We start from the raw sequence: 19,029 nt of genomic DNA on the forward strand, positions 1-19,029 counted from the left end.
CCAGTGGCTCTGCAATGATGTTGGCCAGTGCCTTCAGCACCCTCGGATGGAGCTCATCCGGGCCTGCCGACTTAAAGGCATCCAGTTCTTCCAAATGACTCTGCACCATCTCAGGGTCTACGTATGGTAGTCTGGCGCCTTGCTGCTGCCTCTCGACAACCCTAGTGAGAGACTTGTCCTGTCCCTCACTTAGGAACACTGAGGCAAAGAACTTGTTGAGGAGTTCAGCCTTGTCCCCTCTGTCCGTCACCAATTGTTTCTGCCCATTTAGCAGGGGTCCTATTCCTCCCTGGGCCTTCCTTTTACTCCCTATATCTCTAAAAAACAATTTCTTGTTGTCTTTTACTTGGGTTGCCATCCTCAGCTCCATGGCAGCTTTGGCCCGTCTAACTGCCTCCCTACAAGCACGAGCAGAGGAGGTATATTCATCTTTGGTGATCTCTCCCTGTTTCCACTTTTTATGTGCTCCCCTTTTGTCCCTTAGGCTGCCCTGGATTTCTCTGGTCAGCCAAGGAAGCCTCTTGCCCCTTTTCCTCTTTTTCCTCGCATCGGGATCGTCTCCCTCTGTGCCCGAAGGATCGTTTCCTTGAGGCACAGCCACCCTTCCTGGGCTCCCATCCCTTCAAAACTCCTACTCTGCAGTGCATCCTTGACTAATCGCCTGAGTTCATTGAAATCAGCTTTCCTAAAGTCTAGCACTTTCACCCTACTAGTTACCTTACCCACTCGACGTCTTTTGTTGAATTCTATTATTAGGTGATCACTGTCCCCCAAATGGCTACTGATCTGGAGGTCCCCTACCATGTCATCCCCTGTTGCCAATACCAGATCCAGTATGGCATTCCCCCTAGTGGGACCATGTACCTCCTGTGTCAGGTGGAGGTCCTGTACACAGGTTAGAAACCTGCATGAGCGGTGGGACTTTGCTGTCTGTGACTCCCAGCAGATGTCCGGGTAGTTTAGGTCCCCCATGACTACCGCCTCTTTAGCTTTTATGGTCTCCGAGAGTTGCCTCAGGAGCCCTGTATCTATTTCTTCCCCTTGATGTGGGGGTCTGTAGCAGACCCCTACCACCAAATCCCTTTCTCCTTGCCCCCCATGTAGCCTAACCCACAATCCTTCTACTTCCTCAACCTTGGATTCTGTCTTGATGAGGGTTGATGTATATTGTTCACTGACATAAAGCGCAACCCCTCCCCCTTTCTTCCCTGACCTGTCCTTTCTGTACAATCTATAGCCCTCAATATGTACCGCCCAGTCATGGGATGAATCCCACCAGGTTTCTGTTAGCCCCACTAAGTCATAGGTGTTTAGTGTTATTTTTCCATGATCAGAAACAAAGGAGTAAAAACTAAGAGCTGGCATTTCCTGAGCGGGACCTTGAGCCTAACAGGTGGGGTACCTTGAACTAACAGAGGATACCTTGAACCTAAAATGGACTCCCTTTAGCCTAATGGGGCGGTGGGGAAGGTTGTTGTCCTGAGCCTAACAAGGATGTGTTGAGCCTAACAGGAGTATCTTGATCCACCATGGGGGTATCTTGAATATCATGGGCAACTACCTTAAGTCTAACAAGGATGCACTGAGTTTAACAGGAGGTTTCTTGAGCCTAACAGGGAGTACCCTGCTCTAAAACAGGGGTGCCCTGAGCCTAACAATAAATGGAGACCCACCAGTCTAGGACCCCACATCCATGTGCATCCTGTGGTTCTGGGTGTGGACAGATGTCTCTTTAGTTACAGGCTGCAGGGGGAGATGTTCAGCACACAGCAGCTGCACCCTGGGATACAGCTGCCATCACTATGTCTGGTCATGTCCTAGGCAAGGCATGAGATCTATGTTCCCAAGGGGTGTGCAGGGGGGTCGGGGAATGTATAGGGGGTTCTGGGGGGAGGTCAGGGAATGACTTCCTGGAGAGGACGGGGCGGGGGGGAGACAAACAGGAAACAGACACAAGGAGGCAAGCAGCCAAATTATAGATCCTATGGTACAACAGGCCTGAACAATTACTTACAAAGCATTACACGGGGCTCCAGGCCACACCTGAGGCAGCACCACCTCTGCTGTCTCCCAAGACCAAGGGGCCGAGCCAGCCGCCCCCTTCACCAGCAGCACCCCCAAAATAGACTTTGCTTTGTTTTACTTTCATTTTATCTCTTCTCCTCTCCATCTCCCTCCCCCCCACCCCCAGTTTCAGGCTGGGCTCCCCCACCCACTTCCCCCAGCATGGGGTGACACCCCCGCACCCAAAAGGGATCCTAGCCATGGACTCTGTTAAGTAATAGAATTAATTTAAAAACAATTTTTAAAATAGAAAAAAACCAGTAAAAATGTCCTTCCCTTCATCCATGGGAGAGGGGGCGAATGTTGACCTAATACACCAATAGCCAGGCTCATTTGCATGTGATTTGAGGTGTCTTCCCCCTCCCTACCCCTGGCAGGGCTCAGGCCTGATCACTGGCAGGGCAAGGAGGCCTGGAGAAGCCGCCCCCACCACCCAGCTGCTGCCCCATAGGCTCTGTCCATGGTGCTGATGCAACCTGGCGTGGGGACGACCGGCTCTAGGGCCCCAATCCTATGGGCTGGGAGGCCGTGGCCAGTGGATGGGGACAGGTCTCTTTGTAGCAGCCCCTGTAGGACAAGGTCCTTTATGGTGGCATTGACTCCTTGGCTCTAGGTGCAAGATATGACATCGGCCCCTCCAGGAGGGCATGGTGGGGAGTGGATCAGTGAGGAGGCAGGACTAGGGCCAGGGTTGTTGTTGGAGTCATATCCAGTCCTAGCCAAGGAGTCAGACAGGCCCCAGCATGAAGCCAAAACACTGACGGGCTCCCCAAAAAATGCCACACGCACGTCCACCAGTGGCAGCTGCTACACTTGTGGCATGTGCACTTGCAGCACCATCTGCTTCAGCTCCTTCTGTGCCTGCCATGCAGAGGGGGCAAGCCTCAGGAGTCATGAAGTAGGGTTGCCCAGCGGAAGAGGGGTATAGCCCCACCACTGCCCAGGGGCAGAGCTAGGGAAGAAAAGAGGGGTCTGCACTAATCCCAAGGGTTTTATTTTGGGAATCTCACCTGGGAGGGAATGCAGGTGTCCTGGCTCCCAGCCCCCATTCCCCTCCCCAGCCTGGGAGAGAACCCAGGCATCCTGGCTCCCAGCGCATCCCTACTTCTACTCCTGCCAGACCCTCCAGACCTCATTCTTCACCCAAAGCTGGCATGAAACTGGGGTGTCTGGGCTCCTTCCCTCCTGACCCTAGGGTGATGGGCCTGGCTGGCCTTACTCAGTTGGAGACCCAGCCCCCCACCCAGCCACTGAAGACCCTCGGGGCACAGGGAACAGCAAGGACCCTGAGCTGCTCCTCTCTGCTTGCTGAGGAGATCCTGCAAGGAGAGACAGAAAGCAGAGAGCTTGGGGTCCTGGAGGCACCATCCCCTTGTCCCTTGCGGAAGGGAGAGGGACTCGTGGTATCTCCTCCACCACAAGACAGTGGCCACACCTGCTGCAGCCAGCAGAGAGAGGGTGATGCCCATGGCCAGGCCCAGGTCTTGATATCTGTCAGGCTCTAAAAGAGGGGGTGTAGCAGGAGCTCAGGCATAGGACCTTTACTGAGCAACACAGAGTACGTAGAACCCCTCCAAGGCTGCCTGCCCCAGGTTGCAGACTGGGAAGACAGGCGGGTCTGGTTTGGCCCAGGGGAAAGATGGAGGAAGCACAGCATACAACAGCCCGAGGCAGTCATGGGAGACAGGCAGGATGCCTGGCAGAGCTGTGTGTGCCACAGTCCAAGCACTGGGGAAGCTCCAGAGGAACAGAGACACACCAGAACCATTCACCCCCCACCCACCCCCATCAGGCAGGAGATCAGGTGGCCTGCAAGCAGCAAGCTGATGCAGACCCAGGAGTGAGGGATGTGAGTATCCCAGGTAGCTCTGCCAGGCAGCACTGAGGATCCCAGCAATGGACTGAGAGTGGGACCTGAGGTCCAGGAGCCCTGAGAGGGGCTGAAGATGGGACCAGCAGAGTCTGGGAGCCCAAGGGCTATTCTCAGGCTGGCCCAAGTAGTGTTTATTGTTCAGACCGGTGATTTAAAAGGGGCAACACCTCAGAGTGGGGCCCACCCAATAGGGGCTGTGCCAGAAGAAAGAAGAGGCGCTGGCAACATATGCCACCTTGAAAGAGGAGTTGGCAATATATGCAAGACGCATCTCTTCAGGGGAGGTGTGGGCAATGTGTAGGAGAGGAGGAGCCCTGTGAAGACATTGGAGGGGACTCTACTTAACACTTGTGACAAGCTACTGTGGAGGCCAGGCATGCTCCCATTCACCCTGTTCAACCACTTAAGACCAAGGTGGGGTGGGCAAATCCAGGTGTGGTAGGAACCGAGAGTGGGGCCAGGGATTAATAGCTCTGCCACTGGAGGGCCCTAGCCCTCACTCCCGCTACAGGGAGGAACTGGCAGTCGAACCACAGCACACCATCACCTGCCTCCCAGGACCCTCTGCTACATTTGTCCCCCACTCCCACAGAGAATATATAAAACCCAGGCATTTGGGCTGCCCATCTTACCCCCACCGCCTCCCTAGTTTACCTGCGCCCTCCCCAGTGTTGAGAGCACCCCTCACACACACCCCAAGCTCTGCATTGCACCTACCCCAGGACATATCCGGCCCCCCAGGCTGCTGCGCTCCATGCAGCAGGCGTAGCTGTCCCCAGCACTCGGGTCTACGGGCAGGACACTGCACAAAGTTAGGTCAGCATTAGACAGGAGGCCACTGGAGCTGGGCCCTGGGTCAGGAGGCACCACCTCACCATCACACCAGCAAGCTGTGCGGATGGACTGTGGGTAGAAGCCCGTGACCCAGAGAACCAGCAGCAGGGGGAGCTCTGAGGCGGTGGGAGGCTGCTGGGCAAACACCACAGCCACGGGATGCTCTGAGGAGGGCACAGATATCCTGGGACAGGGCATCCATGGCTCCAGAGGCAGCTGCATGTTGGATCTCCATGGAGGTGCCTCACTCCACAGGCAGCTGCTTCTCAGCCCAGGCATGGGCTAGATAGAAGCAGCCACTGCCCTCGGCCCCAAAGAGAGCTGACTGTCATGGTGCAGGGTGGAGAGGGGGGTGCTTATTCTAGCAGCAGGGTCCTCACCCTGCCTCTCCAGCACCTCCTTCCCATCACAGAGCTGAGCCCACAGGACCTGGATGCAGGTAGTACTGAGGAAGTTTTGCTTCTTGCTGGCCCAGTCCTTGTAACAGTTCAAGGTGTCCAGCAAAAGCTACACCAGCTCAACCTGCGGCCAAGCCACCCAACTCACCCACCAAGATAGTGACCTGGTCCTTGCCCCCCAGGGCTGGCATTGTAATGCCCCCTGCCCCAGGTGAATCACTGCCGGGCAGGAGCTCACAGCCCATGGAGGTCTGGGTCACGAAGGAGTCTCGGGATGGGAGGGGACAGCATGAGAGGATAAGGATGGGGAGCGGGAGGGGAGGGAGGGGATCCCCCCAGGCATTCACATCTCAAGCCCCCTGATGCACCCCATTGGGGACTTGGTGGATGAAGTTGCTCAGGTACAGCTGGATCAGCAGCTCTACATTGGGCCCAAGCTTGAGACTAAAACCTTCCTGGGCCCAGGGCTGAAGGAACCCGATGGGGCAGGTGGCACAGTCCACAGCAGGCTTGTCCAACATACGAACCGCGGGCCGCCATGCAGCCTGCCAAGCCATTTTATCTGGCCTGCGGTGGTGGTGCCACCACTGCCACCACCACAGAGTGCAGAGCCACGGCAGTGGGGGTGGAGAATAGAGCTGCAGCGGCAGCATGGAACTGCAGCGGCAGAGCACAAAGCCGCGGCAGTAGCAGCAGCAGCACCAGTGGAGCCACAGCGGTGGAGCACGGATTCGCAGTGGTGGCAGTGGCGGGGCAGTGGCAAGGCGGGCAGGGGTGGCCCGCGGGCCCCAGCCGGCAATGAGGGGAGGGGAAATGAGGAGACCAGGTGATTAGCCTTGAAGGCAAAGAGTAGTGACACCTGTGTTCAAGAATATGCGATCTAGCTTAGGGAGCTCTGAGGCAGCCTCCCTTTTGAGTTGAAGGGGAAACTGCCCAAAGAACGTAAAGGTGACCAGGGCTCAGGGGGGATCCAGGGATGTCACGGCCACCCTGGGACAGTACCCTGTTACACTCCTATTGATTTCAATGGATTTGTCCTATTAAATATGAGTATTATTTGTTTATTTAGTACATCTAGTTTGTCTGTTGCCTTGGTATACATACTTTTGCAGCACTGGAGAGCTGTGCCAAACAGCCAACATGTTTCTTGCCTTGGAGATTTACTCCAGGGCTACAAATTGAAATAGTACTAGCAAAACAGGACTGTACTGTGGTGCACAGACTTTTTTCACCTGATGTGCCTCAATCACCTGTGCTTTCTGCAGCCAGAGAGTGAAAGAGTTCTGCGTATTTCAGGCACAGTGAGAGAGAGATTGAAGCCTGTGGGAAGGGGAAGACCTATCCCTTCCCCTGCCACCCTCACCCCAACAGCTTGATTCCAAGGGGGGCTGTGGCCTGAGGCCTGAAGCCTTCACTGCATGAGGACCAGCATGGATATCTGTGTCCACCGGTCATGAGCCAGGAAGCTCCCAGTTCTGCTGGGCACTGACACACAGCAAGGGAAGCAGGACCAGAAGGCAGGAGGGAGCTTCAGTTCCAGCAAAAGACCCCAGAGGAGGAAATTGTTCCCATACCTGCCCCGGCATCTCCTTCCAGCTCCCTCCTGCAGGGAGAGGCAGAAGCTGAGTGTCAGGCCCCTGGGGCACTGGGCCCTGGCCTGGGGTTTGGGTGGCATCAGCTCAAGCCAGGCAGAGCCCAGCTTTAGGAGGAGTCCCCCAATGGGGACTGCAGCCACCCAGGGTCAGAGCGAGGTCTGACCCCAGAGGAGCAAGACGTGGAGGCTAGATCCTGCTTGGGCCAGTGCTGCTGACTACCAGCCACCCCACAAGGTGGCTTGAGGCCTCCCCCTTGTGGCCAATGGTGGAATACCCTGGTGGCCCCGGTATCTCAGCTTGCGTGGTTGTGGGAATACAGGGACAGGGCCCTGCCGGCCTCCAGATCTCACTGACACTTGTCCCCATTTTTCTGGAGGCCCCTGGCTCTGCCCATCACATAGGTCCTGCCCTGACTGCCTCTAGGTTTTGTCCTCCCTGTGATAGCCATAAGCCCCCTGGCTGTCGGGTGGCATAGGATGACAGCGGATTTTCCCTGCACTTTTCCCTCCATTGAAACCAGCTGGTTTTACAATAATATTGTCTCTCCCCTCACTCAAGTGTTGCACCTGCTGGTGCTTTTGACACTCTGGGTTTCCCCCTCCTTCAGCCAGCAGTGCCTGTTGGGAGCTGGTCCTGGGGGCAGCCACAACCTGGGGGTGAAGGGGGCTGCAGTGCATTGCAGGGTTGGGGCAGCAGGGTGCAAATGTGACCCCAGGCCTGGGCAGCCAGCTGCTGGGGAAGGAGGGGGAAAACCCAGATCAAGCTGCACCTGAGTTGACCAGGGAGCCCTGGGGAATTAACCCTTTCCTGATTCCACCCCATTAGCAGGGAAGAGGGTGCACAGTGGCTCCCAGGCCAGGGCTATGACCTTGCTCCTGGGGTCCCAGGGCACAGCTAAGGGAGGATGGGAGCAGGCCTCTGGCTGCAGAGGAAAGACAGTGGCTATGGGACATCTGGGCTGGACAGCTCCTGATGAGGCAGAGGGCCAGAGCCCAGGCTGGGGGCTACAATGGACGAGGAACAAGGAAGAAGGGCTCAGGGGGCCTTGCACTCTATTTCCTGCCCCAGGGACACTTCCAGGTCACTCCCTCCTTCACAGGTCAGACATTAGGTGCTGCCAATGGGGCTGAGACCCCACATGGCTTATTCCACAGATTTCCTCATTCAAGGACAGGAGTAAAGCTCTGCCACCTTCCAACACCAGCGCTCTGGCCTCTCCCTGAGAAGGCAGCAGGCACGAGATGCTGAGGCAGGCAGGGCACCAAGCTCCTCCTCTGTGGGCTTTTGCTGGAATTGGAGCTCCTTCCCACTGCCTGGTCCCACTTTCCCTGCCCAATGCCAGTGCACAGTCCATGACCTGTGGACCCAGGTGCCCAGGCAAGTCTTGACCTCCTGCAATAACGGCCTCAAGCCACAGCCTTACCTACCATCTGGAGCAGATGCCATGGGGGCAAAGCCCTGTTTATATAAAGGGTCAGTCCCTCACTCTCCTGCAGGCTCCTACCCTTGTCCACCCCCTCCCCAAAGGATTGTGCTTGACCAGGGGGAGCCTGCCCTAGGAGTGAGGGAGGCTCCTCTCCCATCACCCCTTCCTGCAGGCCATGGGACCTCAGCCTTGCTGCCCCAGCCTGGCAGCCAATTCCCCCAGTAGCAGGACTGGGGCCATCTCAGTGCTGAGCCAGGGGTACAGCCAGGTCCCAACCTCTTGCTGCACCTGGGGCTTGTGGGGAGCTGCAGCTCTGCGGTGTAACTGCTGCACTTCCTGATGGGCCCAGGCTCCAGTGCACCTGCCTGCCTGAGCCAGAGGTGCCAAGATGTGTGTGGGAAGCATCCGCCAGCAGCCTGGGGGCACAGGAGTCCCCTGAAGTACCCCAGTACTGTGCTGCAAGGGGCAGAAGGGGCACTCTCCTAGGTAGCCCCAGTTGCCCCCACTTCTATAGGAGAGCTTAAAGTAATGTTGCCTTAACCCAGGAGGAAGCAGCAGGGCTGGAACAGCTGGAGTGGAGTGGACCACTTCCCTGTGCTGGCAGGCAACTGCCTGGGCACAGGGTGGTGACCTCAGTGGGCAGGAAGACAAAGGAATTAGTTGGCATAGGCAGCTGCGAGAGCAACTGTGTCCCTCCTCCTGGCTGCAACAATGCCTCAGCTTCCCCTCTGCTTCCCTAGACTCTCTGTGGTGTGGGGGGCTCTTCTTGGTGTGTGGAGGATCTTTATCCTATGGCTGATGGCAGGGAGCACAAGGGGCTGCATGCCTGGGGTCTTCTGCAAAGCGAGGGGTGGGCATTGTCCCACTGCTGACCCTTGCTTTCCCGAAGGCTTCCTATGCCATCCCCAACCTTCCCTTTTCCGCTCTCCATGGGGTCCAACACACTCCAGCTTCTGATGCTCTTCCACAACGTCCCCACCCATGTCCTGGACTACGACACCTGCCCATCCACAGCTGTCACCCCTGAGCCCACCAAGGATGTCCCCTAAGCAGTGAGGTGACCTGGAGCACACCATGCATCTCTACATGGTGCTCATCACCCAGATGACTGCCAGCGTAGGAAGCCAGCATGGGCTGAGTACAGGGAGTGCAGGGTGTGGCTGAGCACCGATTCGCTCATTGTAGCTATCTCCCACCATGTCCCTGGAGGATCAAGGCAACCACAATTCTTATGGTCCCTGGAACTGGAGAACTCCTACATGGGAGGATGCAGGGGGGATCCCAGGTTGCTTTGTGGGGGTTGGGGGTGGGGGTTGCTCTAACACAGCCTGGGTATTTTAGTGGCCGTCAAGAGGAGGTACCAGGAAGATCATGCAATGCAAAGTTCTCATCCAGCCATGAAGATGGGGTTGGTGAGGCCCTGGCATCCCATCACCAAGTTGTAGACTGCCCATCCGCCCCCTCTCTGCTCCCCGAGCCTGACGGTGCCCATCACCCCACTTCACTTCCATCCCCTTCATGATCCAGAACCTCACGATCTGCAAGATCCACCGCAATGGCACCTCCCTCAGCTTATACTGAACCACACAGGATAAGCAGGACTTGGTGATCTTCTCCTTGGCCATGGGAGGCTGTGGGGCCATACCAGGGTTGAGAAGCCCAATGGGTCCACAAGCGATACAACCAGGACTGGGGTATGTCCAGCCAGCTGCAGTTCCTACTCTGTAATACTAGCATTGCCAAGGCCCTAAGCTCCATCTACTATGCAAAGGAGATGCTAGAGAGGCAGTGTCAGGCCAGAATTGGATAAGCCCTCCTGGCTGACATGCAACTCCCTTTGGGGGAGGGAGCAATCACTGCTTGTATCAATACCTTGCCTGGACCAAGGTGCAGCTGCCTCTGCAACTGCAGATGCCCTCTCTGTTAGCTATGCCCCCTGCCTAGGGGCAGAATTAGAAAAGACATGATGAGCAGGACTCAGCATTGATCCCAAGGATTTTATTTAGGATACCTCAACAGGGACGGAAGGAAGGCATCCTGTTTCCCAGTCCCCTTTGCTCTCGCGCACCAGCCCCCACTCCCCTCCCTAACCCGAGAGAGAACCCAGGTGCCCTGGCTCCCAGCCCAACCTGACCCTAACTACCACTCTCCACCCCGACTTCATCCCCCTCCCAGAGCTGGCATGAAACCCATGTGTCCAGGCTTCTAGCCTGACCAACCCCTTTTTGCTGACCCAAGGGTTTGGGGCCTGGCTGGTCTTGCTTAGGTGAAGGACCACAGCCACTGAAGAACTTGGGGGTGCAGGAAACAGCTACAGTCCCATACTGTTTCTCTGCTCTGACCACGTGGATCCTGCAAAGACAGACAGAGGGTGGTGTGCTCAGGGTGCACAGGCTGTGGGAACCAACCCTTTGTCCCCTGGGGAAGGGAGAAGGACTCACGGTGTCTCATCCACCACAGGACAGCGGCCAAAACTGCTGCAGCCAGCAATGAAATGGCAATGCCCACAGCCAGGCCCACTGCCCAGTGCCCTCCAGGCCCTAAAAGAGGGGGAGAGCTGGCAGTGGAAGCACAGTGCTCCCTCACCTGCCTCCCAGGAGCCCCTGCTGCCTCTGCTTCACCCACCCCCACAACAGTTAGATGGAAATCTGGTGTCTGGGCTGCCCATCCTGCCCCACCAACCCCCCGGGTCTACTCACCCCATCCCTGCATCCTTCATGCCCCTCGCTGCTCTACAACTGAGCCCCTGAGGAGGGAACCTGCAACACCCAAGTCAGGAGCATGGAGGCAGGGGGCTGGAGCCAGCCATGGGTGGCAGCCCCTGGTTCCAAGGGGGCTGCCCACTCCCCAGCACTAAGAGCATCCCCCCATACCCATTTCTAACCCACACCTACCCCAATACACAATGAGGCCTTGGTGCCCCAAGCTGCTGTGCTCCACATGGCAGGCATAGCTGTGCCCAGCTCCTGGGTCAACGGCCAGGACAATGCGCAGCTGGTAGGTCAGGTCAGCATTGGGCAGGAGGCCGCTGGAGTTGAGCCCCGGGCCTGGAGTCACCTCCTCACCATCCCGCAGCCAGGTCACACGAATGGGCCGTGGGTAGAAGCCAGTGACCCGGCAAATGAGCAGCTGTGGGAGCTCCAGGGCAATGGGAGGCTGCCGGGCAAACACCACAGCCACCGGGCGCTCTGGGGATGGCACACAGAGGCGTGGTTAGGGTATCCATGACACAAGAGACAACTGCACATCCAGCTGCATGAAGGATCCCAGTGGAGGTGCCTCATCCTAGAGACAGCTGCATCTCAGCCCAGGCAAGGCCTGGATAGAAGCAGCAACTGCTTCCTCCCCAGCAGACAGCTCCATGTCAGCCAGCGGGTGGCAGAGCAAGAGGGCAGGGGGGATTATGCCAGTGCACGTCTGGTCTCACCCTGCCTCTTCAGTGTCTCCTTCCCGTAGTAGACAAAGTTCAGGATCTCAGCGACACAGGTTTTCTGGAGCAGGAACCGTAGCCGGCTGGATGTGCCCTGGTCCTGGCTGAAACTACGGCAAACCTGCTGGGCCATCTCATCCCCTGGTGCGGCCACCCACTCACCCGTGTCCAGGTTAAACCTCACCAAGCTGTGCCTGTCCCGCGTGCTCTGGTAAAAGCTGTAGGAGGTGCCGTTGGGAAGGACCTCACAGCCCATGAGGATCTGGATCACAAAGGGGACTGGAAGAGAAGTGAAGGTGCATTGTCAGTCCCAGGGGAGCAGGGATGGGGCTATTGGGAAGGTGAGGCTATGGTGCCAGGGATACCCCATCCTTTCTTTGTGACTGGATGACCATTTCAGCTTTGCAAGATCCTCCTGGTACCTCATCTGACAGCCATTAAAATACCCAGGCTGTGTCAGTGCCTCCCCAAGCAAGCTGGGGTCCCCCCTGCACCCATTTAAGGGGGCATTGTCCAGTTCCAGGCACCACAAGGACTCTCGTGGCCCCAACCCTGCCAGGTGGGAGACAGCTGCAACGAGCATGTCAGTGCTCAGCCCCCACCCCAAACTCTTTATACTCACAGTTCATGACAGTCCCTTGCACCACCGTGACAACTGTGCGTGTGATAAGCACCAGGTAGAGATGAATAGCTTTCTCCAGGTCACCCCACTGCTTGGGGGACAGCCCCTGACAGGCCCAGGGCTGGTGGAAGCGAATGGGGCAAGTACCACAGTCCATGGCGTGGGTGGGGACATCGCCCAGCAGCGCGGTGCCCTGGGTGTCAGCTGATCTGGTGGTGTCATGGAAGACCATGGTCACCAGCAGCCGAAGGATCTGGGGTTCCATGGGGGGCGGCAAGGAGGGCATGGGGGATGACATGGGGAAGGCTGCAAAGAAAGCAAGGGTCAGTAGTGGGGCAAGGCCCACCTTGCACAAGCACCCCACCATAAATGCAGCCACTCACACCCTCCCCAGCCCCAGCTACAGAATCAGAGCCCTCCACACACCGAGCAGGGCCCCCCATGCCACAAAACGGCCAGGGAGGAGAAGAGGAAGCTGCTGCATCATTGCAGGGGAACTGGGTGTGGGGCCCTGGAAGCTCTCACACCTGCCCATGTCAAATTTTCGTTTTGTCTTCCTGCCCACAGAAGCCAACACCTGTGCCTGGCCAATCATCTGCTGCAGGAGGGAAGGCCCACTCCCACCCTACCCTGGGTGTCCCCACCCTGCCACCTTCCCCCAGGCTGGGGCAATGTTTAAGCCCCTCTCTAGGACTGGGGGCTACTGGGGCTGCCTAGGAGAGTGTCCCTGTGGCCCCTCTGCAGCACAGCACATACTACTTCCCTGCCCCCCACTCCACGGATTACTGCTCCTGTGCCCTGAGGCTGCTGGCGGGTACTGCCCACCCCGAGCTCGGCCCCCACTTCCCTGGCTTCGGCAGGCAGGTTTGCCAGGCTTGGGGCCACAGCTCCCCACAGGACCCAGTGTAGCCAGTAGGTTAGAAAATGTATCAGTAATAGATCTAGGAAGCAATAGAGGGTATGAATGTGATATTTATGACTAAGAAAGAAGAAGCAAATGAAATTAAATGTTTTATCATTTTCCGGGCCTTTGGAGGCTAAGCAGGTATCCGGTTTATTGTGGTTTTTATGGGAAGCTACTAAACTCTGTTCCTCCATCTGAATAACTGTTAGGAGGCATTTTAAAGGGGTTAGCTAAAATTTGTAGTAAAGTTTGGGAAGCATCTCCTACATTCCCTGGTCCCAGTATGAGAGGCTTATTTAAGCCTACTTGGCTAAAACTCGGTTGTCAGGCTAGGGAACGCTGAGGCAAGAGACGAAGTCAGAGTGGGTATGGGCAACATTTGAGCAATGGTTCAGGGTTCATCACAGCATCCAGCCTGTAGGAGCCCCCTGACCATGAATACTGTCATGCTTTTCCCAAGATGACTGGTGGAGGCCCTCCCCACAAATCTCATAGACATTCCAGGTGATACCAGTGATTATACTCCAGTATAGTGTAAATATACATCTTCAAGGAGGGGACATATTGGCTTAGACATGGTATTTAAAGGCCTGGTTTTTAGAAATTGGCTTATATGTATAGATATGTTCATTGTAAGGGGTCAGGATGAGCAGCAGTGTTTAAATGGATATCTGAAGAGCTTAAGAGACACACACACAGCTTCTCACAGCCCTGGAGGTAGACGGGCGTTCTAGCTCACCAAGGCTGTGGCAGAAAGCCACCTTTGTCTCTTCTCAAAGTCCCTGCACTGTGACAATTAGATAAGGATGGACCCAGCAGACAGACACATCCTTACCCTCTCTCTCTAGGTAACCTGAGCTGGATACATTCCTGAGGGATGGGGGAAACCTGCTCCCTCTGCCTATGTGACTAGTATCACATACCTGGGTGAGGGGCTTCCTTCCTGGTGGGCTAGAGTCTGCCCAGCAACAGCCAACAGGTGCTGGCCTCCATTGGACCAGGTAAATGAGGTCACAAGGGCTATATAAGTTAAGGACTGCCCAGGAGGAGGGGGCAGCAGCCATGAGGGATACTCAGGAAAAAAGAAGAGCTGTACCATCTGAAACTGGCTCTCTCTCTCAAAACTCATGATCAAGGAACTGCCTGCCTCCAGAGGGAATCTCCACCTGCCTCTGGATGATACTTGTGAGGAAGCTACCTGAGATCCAACTAGATATATAGCTTACAGTAACTCAGATGTGAGATCAAAGGCTACCCCAGCCACAGGAGTTTGCTCGATGGGATTCCTCTGATATTGCTCTACCCTGTACCCTATTCTACCCCTACCCTCTGTAACCAATAAAGTTCTCCTTTGTGACTGGTGCAGGAGACTTATTGAGGGGTGGGTTTATTTATGCCTAGGAGGCCCCTTGGGTCTGTGGACTAAGGGAGTCTATCCTTTTTGGCCCCCGACTTGGGGAAGTGCCCCACGTTCTTGTATTGGGTCGAGTACCCATAGGACTACTAGGCCTGTGTTTTCCTGAGGACACAGCCCCCAGACAGTCCCTTCTTGGGGTGGTGGCAGCACACGCTACCCCCAGACTCAGTGGTGGGGCTCAAAAGGGGGTCTGCCAGGGCTTAGGTGCTCCTGGAGAGACACATGGAGTCTGGAAGGTGGATGGGTATAGTGAGGTGGGAGGCTCAACGCAACAGTTCCCCCTACTTGCCCACCACATGGAGCCACAGTGGTTAAATGGATTTTTGAAGAGCTTAAGAGACACACACACAGCTTCTCACGGCCCTGGAGGTACACGGGCTCTCTAGCACAACAAGGCCAACAAGGACACATAGTCTAGGAAACTGTCTGAGAAATAAAGAAGTATGTTCCATACTGTACCATAACACGAGATAAGCAACCACAGCAACAAGGCCTCAGAGAGCAGGGGGGCCTAAGTCTCAGTTCTGGTGAGGAAATGTTGTATCATTCATCAAGTCCCAGTTTTGTGGCGGAACTGTTATGTGTCATTCATTGAGTTGCATGCTATTTACATTTATGGTTTAAACAGGATTAGTATCATCAGTTGTTGCCTATGCTGCCTGTGGTTTTGCTTACCTAATAAGCAAATTTCCAAGTTTCAAATTCCCATTTATAGTAAGATGCCTTTTTATTATATTAATAAATGTACTTTAATGTATTTGTTATCATAGTATCAACAGCTTATTTCCTTATATTAGCAAACTAGATTATTTTGAATTAATGCTATGTTTTTATTAATTCATGTAATCTATATATATTTTTTGTTTAGGATCACATTTAATCTGTTAAATATATATGTGGGTATGATTGAATTAATTTTGTGAGTTTTGGGGATAAAATATACCCCAAGCCTCAAAGCAGGGAATATAGCCAGTACGTTAGAAAATGTATCACTAATAGGTCTAGTAAGCAATAGAGGGTATGACTACTGTATGTGTGAGCAATAAAAGAGAATCAGATGATATGAAAAAACAAAACAGCTAAGAAAGGAGAAGTTGTAATGTCAGCAGTTAAAAGCAGACCATTGAAGGCCAAATGCCCGCACAACATCCATGACAAGAAGACCAGTTCCAGCTGGTGAGATAAGGGAGAGCTGGTTACTTGCTGACCGAGCAGCACATGCCTGAAGAAGAAGCATCCAGAAATCATGCCCAGCAACATAAACTGTATAAAAGTGGGCAAGAGAAAGGATGATGCGGGGAAGAACCTGCCTCACCACCGGAGCCCGGGCCTGTGTGCGCCAGGTCGGATACTCTGCTCCATCAACTGATAGGGACTGGCCATCCCTATCTGCAACACCTTTGAGATAGATTATGTAAGCGTGTCATCTGCAAGAATGTATGTATGTATGTATGTGTGAGTGTGCGTATGGTAGGGTAACACAATTTCTAATAAGTACATGGTCTCTAATAAGTCTATAACTCTCCAGTACCCTTAGCAATAAACTACCCCACTGAAAAGAAACCAACTTTTGTCAGTAGCCTAATTTTTGGGTAACATCAGGTGCAGGGAGAGACCAAGACCTAGCTCCACCCCTGCCTCTGCACTGAGATGACCCCAATCCTGCTGTCAGAGGAGTTAGCTGCTGGGCCAGGGGAGCAGGGCTGAGCCTCCATAGCCTGCAGGGAGCTGGTGATGGGAAATGAGTCACCCTCCCCCTCTGGGACAGGCTCCCCCAGGCTGGGCAAGATCCTGCCGGGGGCTGGTGGAGCTGGGCAGCACCCTGTGGAAGGATGAGGGCCTTGGCTTTGAGATCAACAGAGCCTGCCCCACACAGCCTCTGCACCTGGTGCCAGGAGAGGCTCTGGCCTTAGGCCATCACTGCAAGGAGAGAAGATTCACCCAGATGCCTGGGTGCACAGCTCACAAGCCAGGCACTTACACCAGGCAGGGGAAATGGGACCAGGTAGAGGGAGAGAGCTCTGGTTCCAGTGAAAGCCCACAAAGGGAGAACTTGGTGCTGTGTCGCCCCCACATCTGCTTCCTGCTGCCGTCTCAGGGAGAGGCCAGAGGGCTGGAGTCTGCTCCTGGCAGGGCTTTTACTCCACCCCTCCCACCTCATATGTGAGAGAATCCATGCAATGAGCCATGTGGGGGTCTCAGACTTGTAAACAGCACCAAGTGTCCAACAGGAGAGAGCAAGCTGGAAAGTCCCCCAGGGCAGGAAGCAGGGTGCAACCCCTTCCCTGAGAACTTCCTCCCTGCTCCTCCTCCCTTGCAGCCCCCAGCCCAGGCCCTGGCCCCCTGCCCTGACACACCCACCCAGCCTGGATGCCCCACAACCACTGTCTTTCCTCTGCAACCACAAGCCAGCTCCCACCCACCCTTAGCCATGTCCTAGGACCCCGGGAGCAAGGTCATATACCTGCTCTGGGAGCCTCTGTGTGGCCCCTTCCATGCTACTGGAGTGCAAGCAGGAAAGGGTTATTACCCTAGGGCTCTGCATTCAGCCCAGGGGCAGCTAGAATGGGGTTTGCCCCTCCCTCCCTGGCAGCCACCTACCCAGCCCTGAGGGCTGCATTCCCACCCTGCTCCCCGCACCCCGCAAGGCAGGTTCTGCACCAAAGCGCCCTGAGATGCCCCCTTCCCCTGCAGGCAATGCCTGCCCCCAGGTCCTGCTCCCATGCCCTAGCGACCCTGGGGAACACTTAATACCTGGTGTTAGTTGCCAGGAAAGTAGTCCTCTATGGGCACTTGACCAGACAGCAAGGGACCCCGGCAGCTCACTTTGGCCAGTTCATCTCCTGCTTCAGGTCTGCACTGTGGAAAGCCAGGGACCTGCTCATCAACAGACACTCAGACCCCACAGTTGAGGACTGTATTAAAATGGGGCTGAGTGAAATGTACTGGTACTACAGGAAGACAGAAGAGGATGATGGGAAAGGAATGTCAGACCTCACCTGGTGGAGAGGGGTCTGGCATAGACTTATCCAGGGACAAGCCCTCTGAGGTTGGCAGCAGGTGGGGGTACAGGAATGGAGATGGGTGCACAGGCACTGTGTAATGGGTTTTGAATGTGCTTTGATCTGCCGAGTGAACCACAGGGGCCATTTAGCAGTGTTGGAGGTGGAGTGATATAGATATAGATATAGATATAGATATAGATATATACACACACATTTATATTTATAGAAATAATATTTTTGCAAAAAAAACAAACAGGAAACTGCTGGCTGAAGGAGGAGGAAACCCAGTACTGACAAGTGACCCCTCCAGGGGGAGATTATTTCAGATGCCCATGCACAGTTTGTGGGGGAATGCCTGCCTGGATGGCAGCACCTTGGGGATGGTCTTGGTGGATCCCAGACTCAATAGGACCCTGTAGTGGTCCTGAAATGGCCACAGTCTTCCCCTGCAGCCAGAAGCCTGCTCTCGCCCTCCCTTAGCCATGTCCTAAGATCCCAATGAGCTAGGTCATAGCTCTGCCCTGGAAGCCACTGTGCATCCCCTTCTCCACTGCTGGGGTGCAAGCAGGAAAGGGCAGTCATGGGAAAAGATTATGAAGCATGTAACTAGTTAAAGTTAAAAGTCTGCAGCCTTTAAAATTAACTTGAGTTAAGCTAAATATTTTCACTTTCAACTAGTTATAAGATAAGCTAAAAAAGAGAGTAACTAGTTAAAAGTTAAGTTGATTTGTGAGGAATGTGTGAAACATGGTGAATTGCCTCTTAGCATCATTTTTCATTTTCAAATGCAATGAGTGGTTTTCTTTTCCATAAGCCCACAGAAACACACTGATTTACCCAGAACTCACCCTGCTTTACCTGGAAACAATGTTATACTTGTCATACAGTTTTCAGAATAACAATTTACCAATACCTATGTACTGTAGATCCTTCTCACGCTGTCCAAGTGACTTTGTAAAAGTCAATGCATCACATAAGTATACCAGAATAACAGAAAGGAGATATTCATAGCCAGGTGACAAATGAAAGCTGTTTCCACAGAAAACCTCTATTGCTACAATTTTTATTGCTCAAAAGGTAACAAAAGGGTATGAAATACATCTGAATGAGAAAGAATGGAAGTGTCTGAAAATCAAAATTAGACTGAAATGAGAAAAGGAATGTCGGTTGCATAGCAGAAACTGTTTAAATATGCTTATTGAACTTCAGCAAAACCTACATTTCCAAATTTACATCTGACAATTTTCCTCTTCCGTCTTGCAAAACTAAGCCCCCACTACTGAACAGTCACTCTACATGAGCAGATGAGGGAATGCCTGTGTTATAATGCATGAATAGTTTTTTCATAGTAGATGACATCTCAGATAAGTTTCTCACAGATGAGAAGTAAGCTCAACTTGCTGGACCCTGGGCTGCTGGTTCTGATCTTCATTAAAATTTTTTAAAGTCAGCATCTTCTTC

The 19,029-nt window shown here is 54.3% G+C and overlaps 1 protein-coding gene across 1 annotated transcript; it reads right to left on the bottom strand.

Annotated features, from left to right (window-relative positions):
• Window positions 1–10,501: 10,501 nt before the first annotated feature.
• LOC106722698 (T-cell surface glycoprotein CD1b-3-like) lies at window positions 10,502–12,726 on the bottom strand. The gene is made up of 6 exons (NM_001317039.1): window positions 12,669–12,726; window positions 12,243–12,548; window positions 11,618–11,899; window positions 11,085–11,378; window positions 10,632–10,730; window positions 10,502–10,542 (listed from the first exon to the last, which is right to left on the bottom strand). Exons 1-6 carry the CDS (start codon window positions 12,724–12,726, stop codon window positions 10,502–10,504), a joined length of 1,080 nt encoding a protein of 359 aa, NP_001303968.1.
• Window positions 12,727–19,029: the final 6,303 nt, after the last annotated feature.

The sequence above is a fragment of the Alligator sinensis genome, unplaced genomic scaffold, assembly GCF_000455745.1.
Source record: "Alligator sinensis unplaced genomic scaffold, ASM45574v1 scaffold634_1, whole genome shotgun sequence".
Lineage (NCBI taxonomy): Eukaryota > Metazoa > Chordata > Crocodylia > Alligatoridae > Alligator > Alligator sinensis.

Coding starts and splice junctions, on each gene's coding strand:
- LOC106722698 (NM_001317039.1), bottom strand. CDS start 12,726: ATGCAGCAGCTTCCTCTTCTCCTCCCTGGCCGTTTTGTGGCATGGGGG. Junction 12,549..12,668: donor GGCATGGGGGGCCCTGCTCG/GTGTGTGGAGGG, acceptor CTTTCTTTGCAG/CCTTCCCCATGTCATCCCCC. Junction 10,731..11,084: donor AGGCCTCATTGTGTATTGGG/GTAGGTGTGGGT, acceptor CCCCTCTTTTAG/GGCCTGGAGGGCACTGGGCA.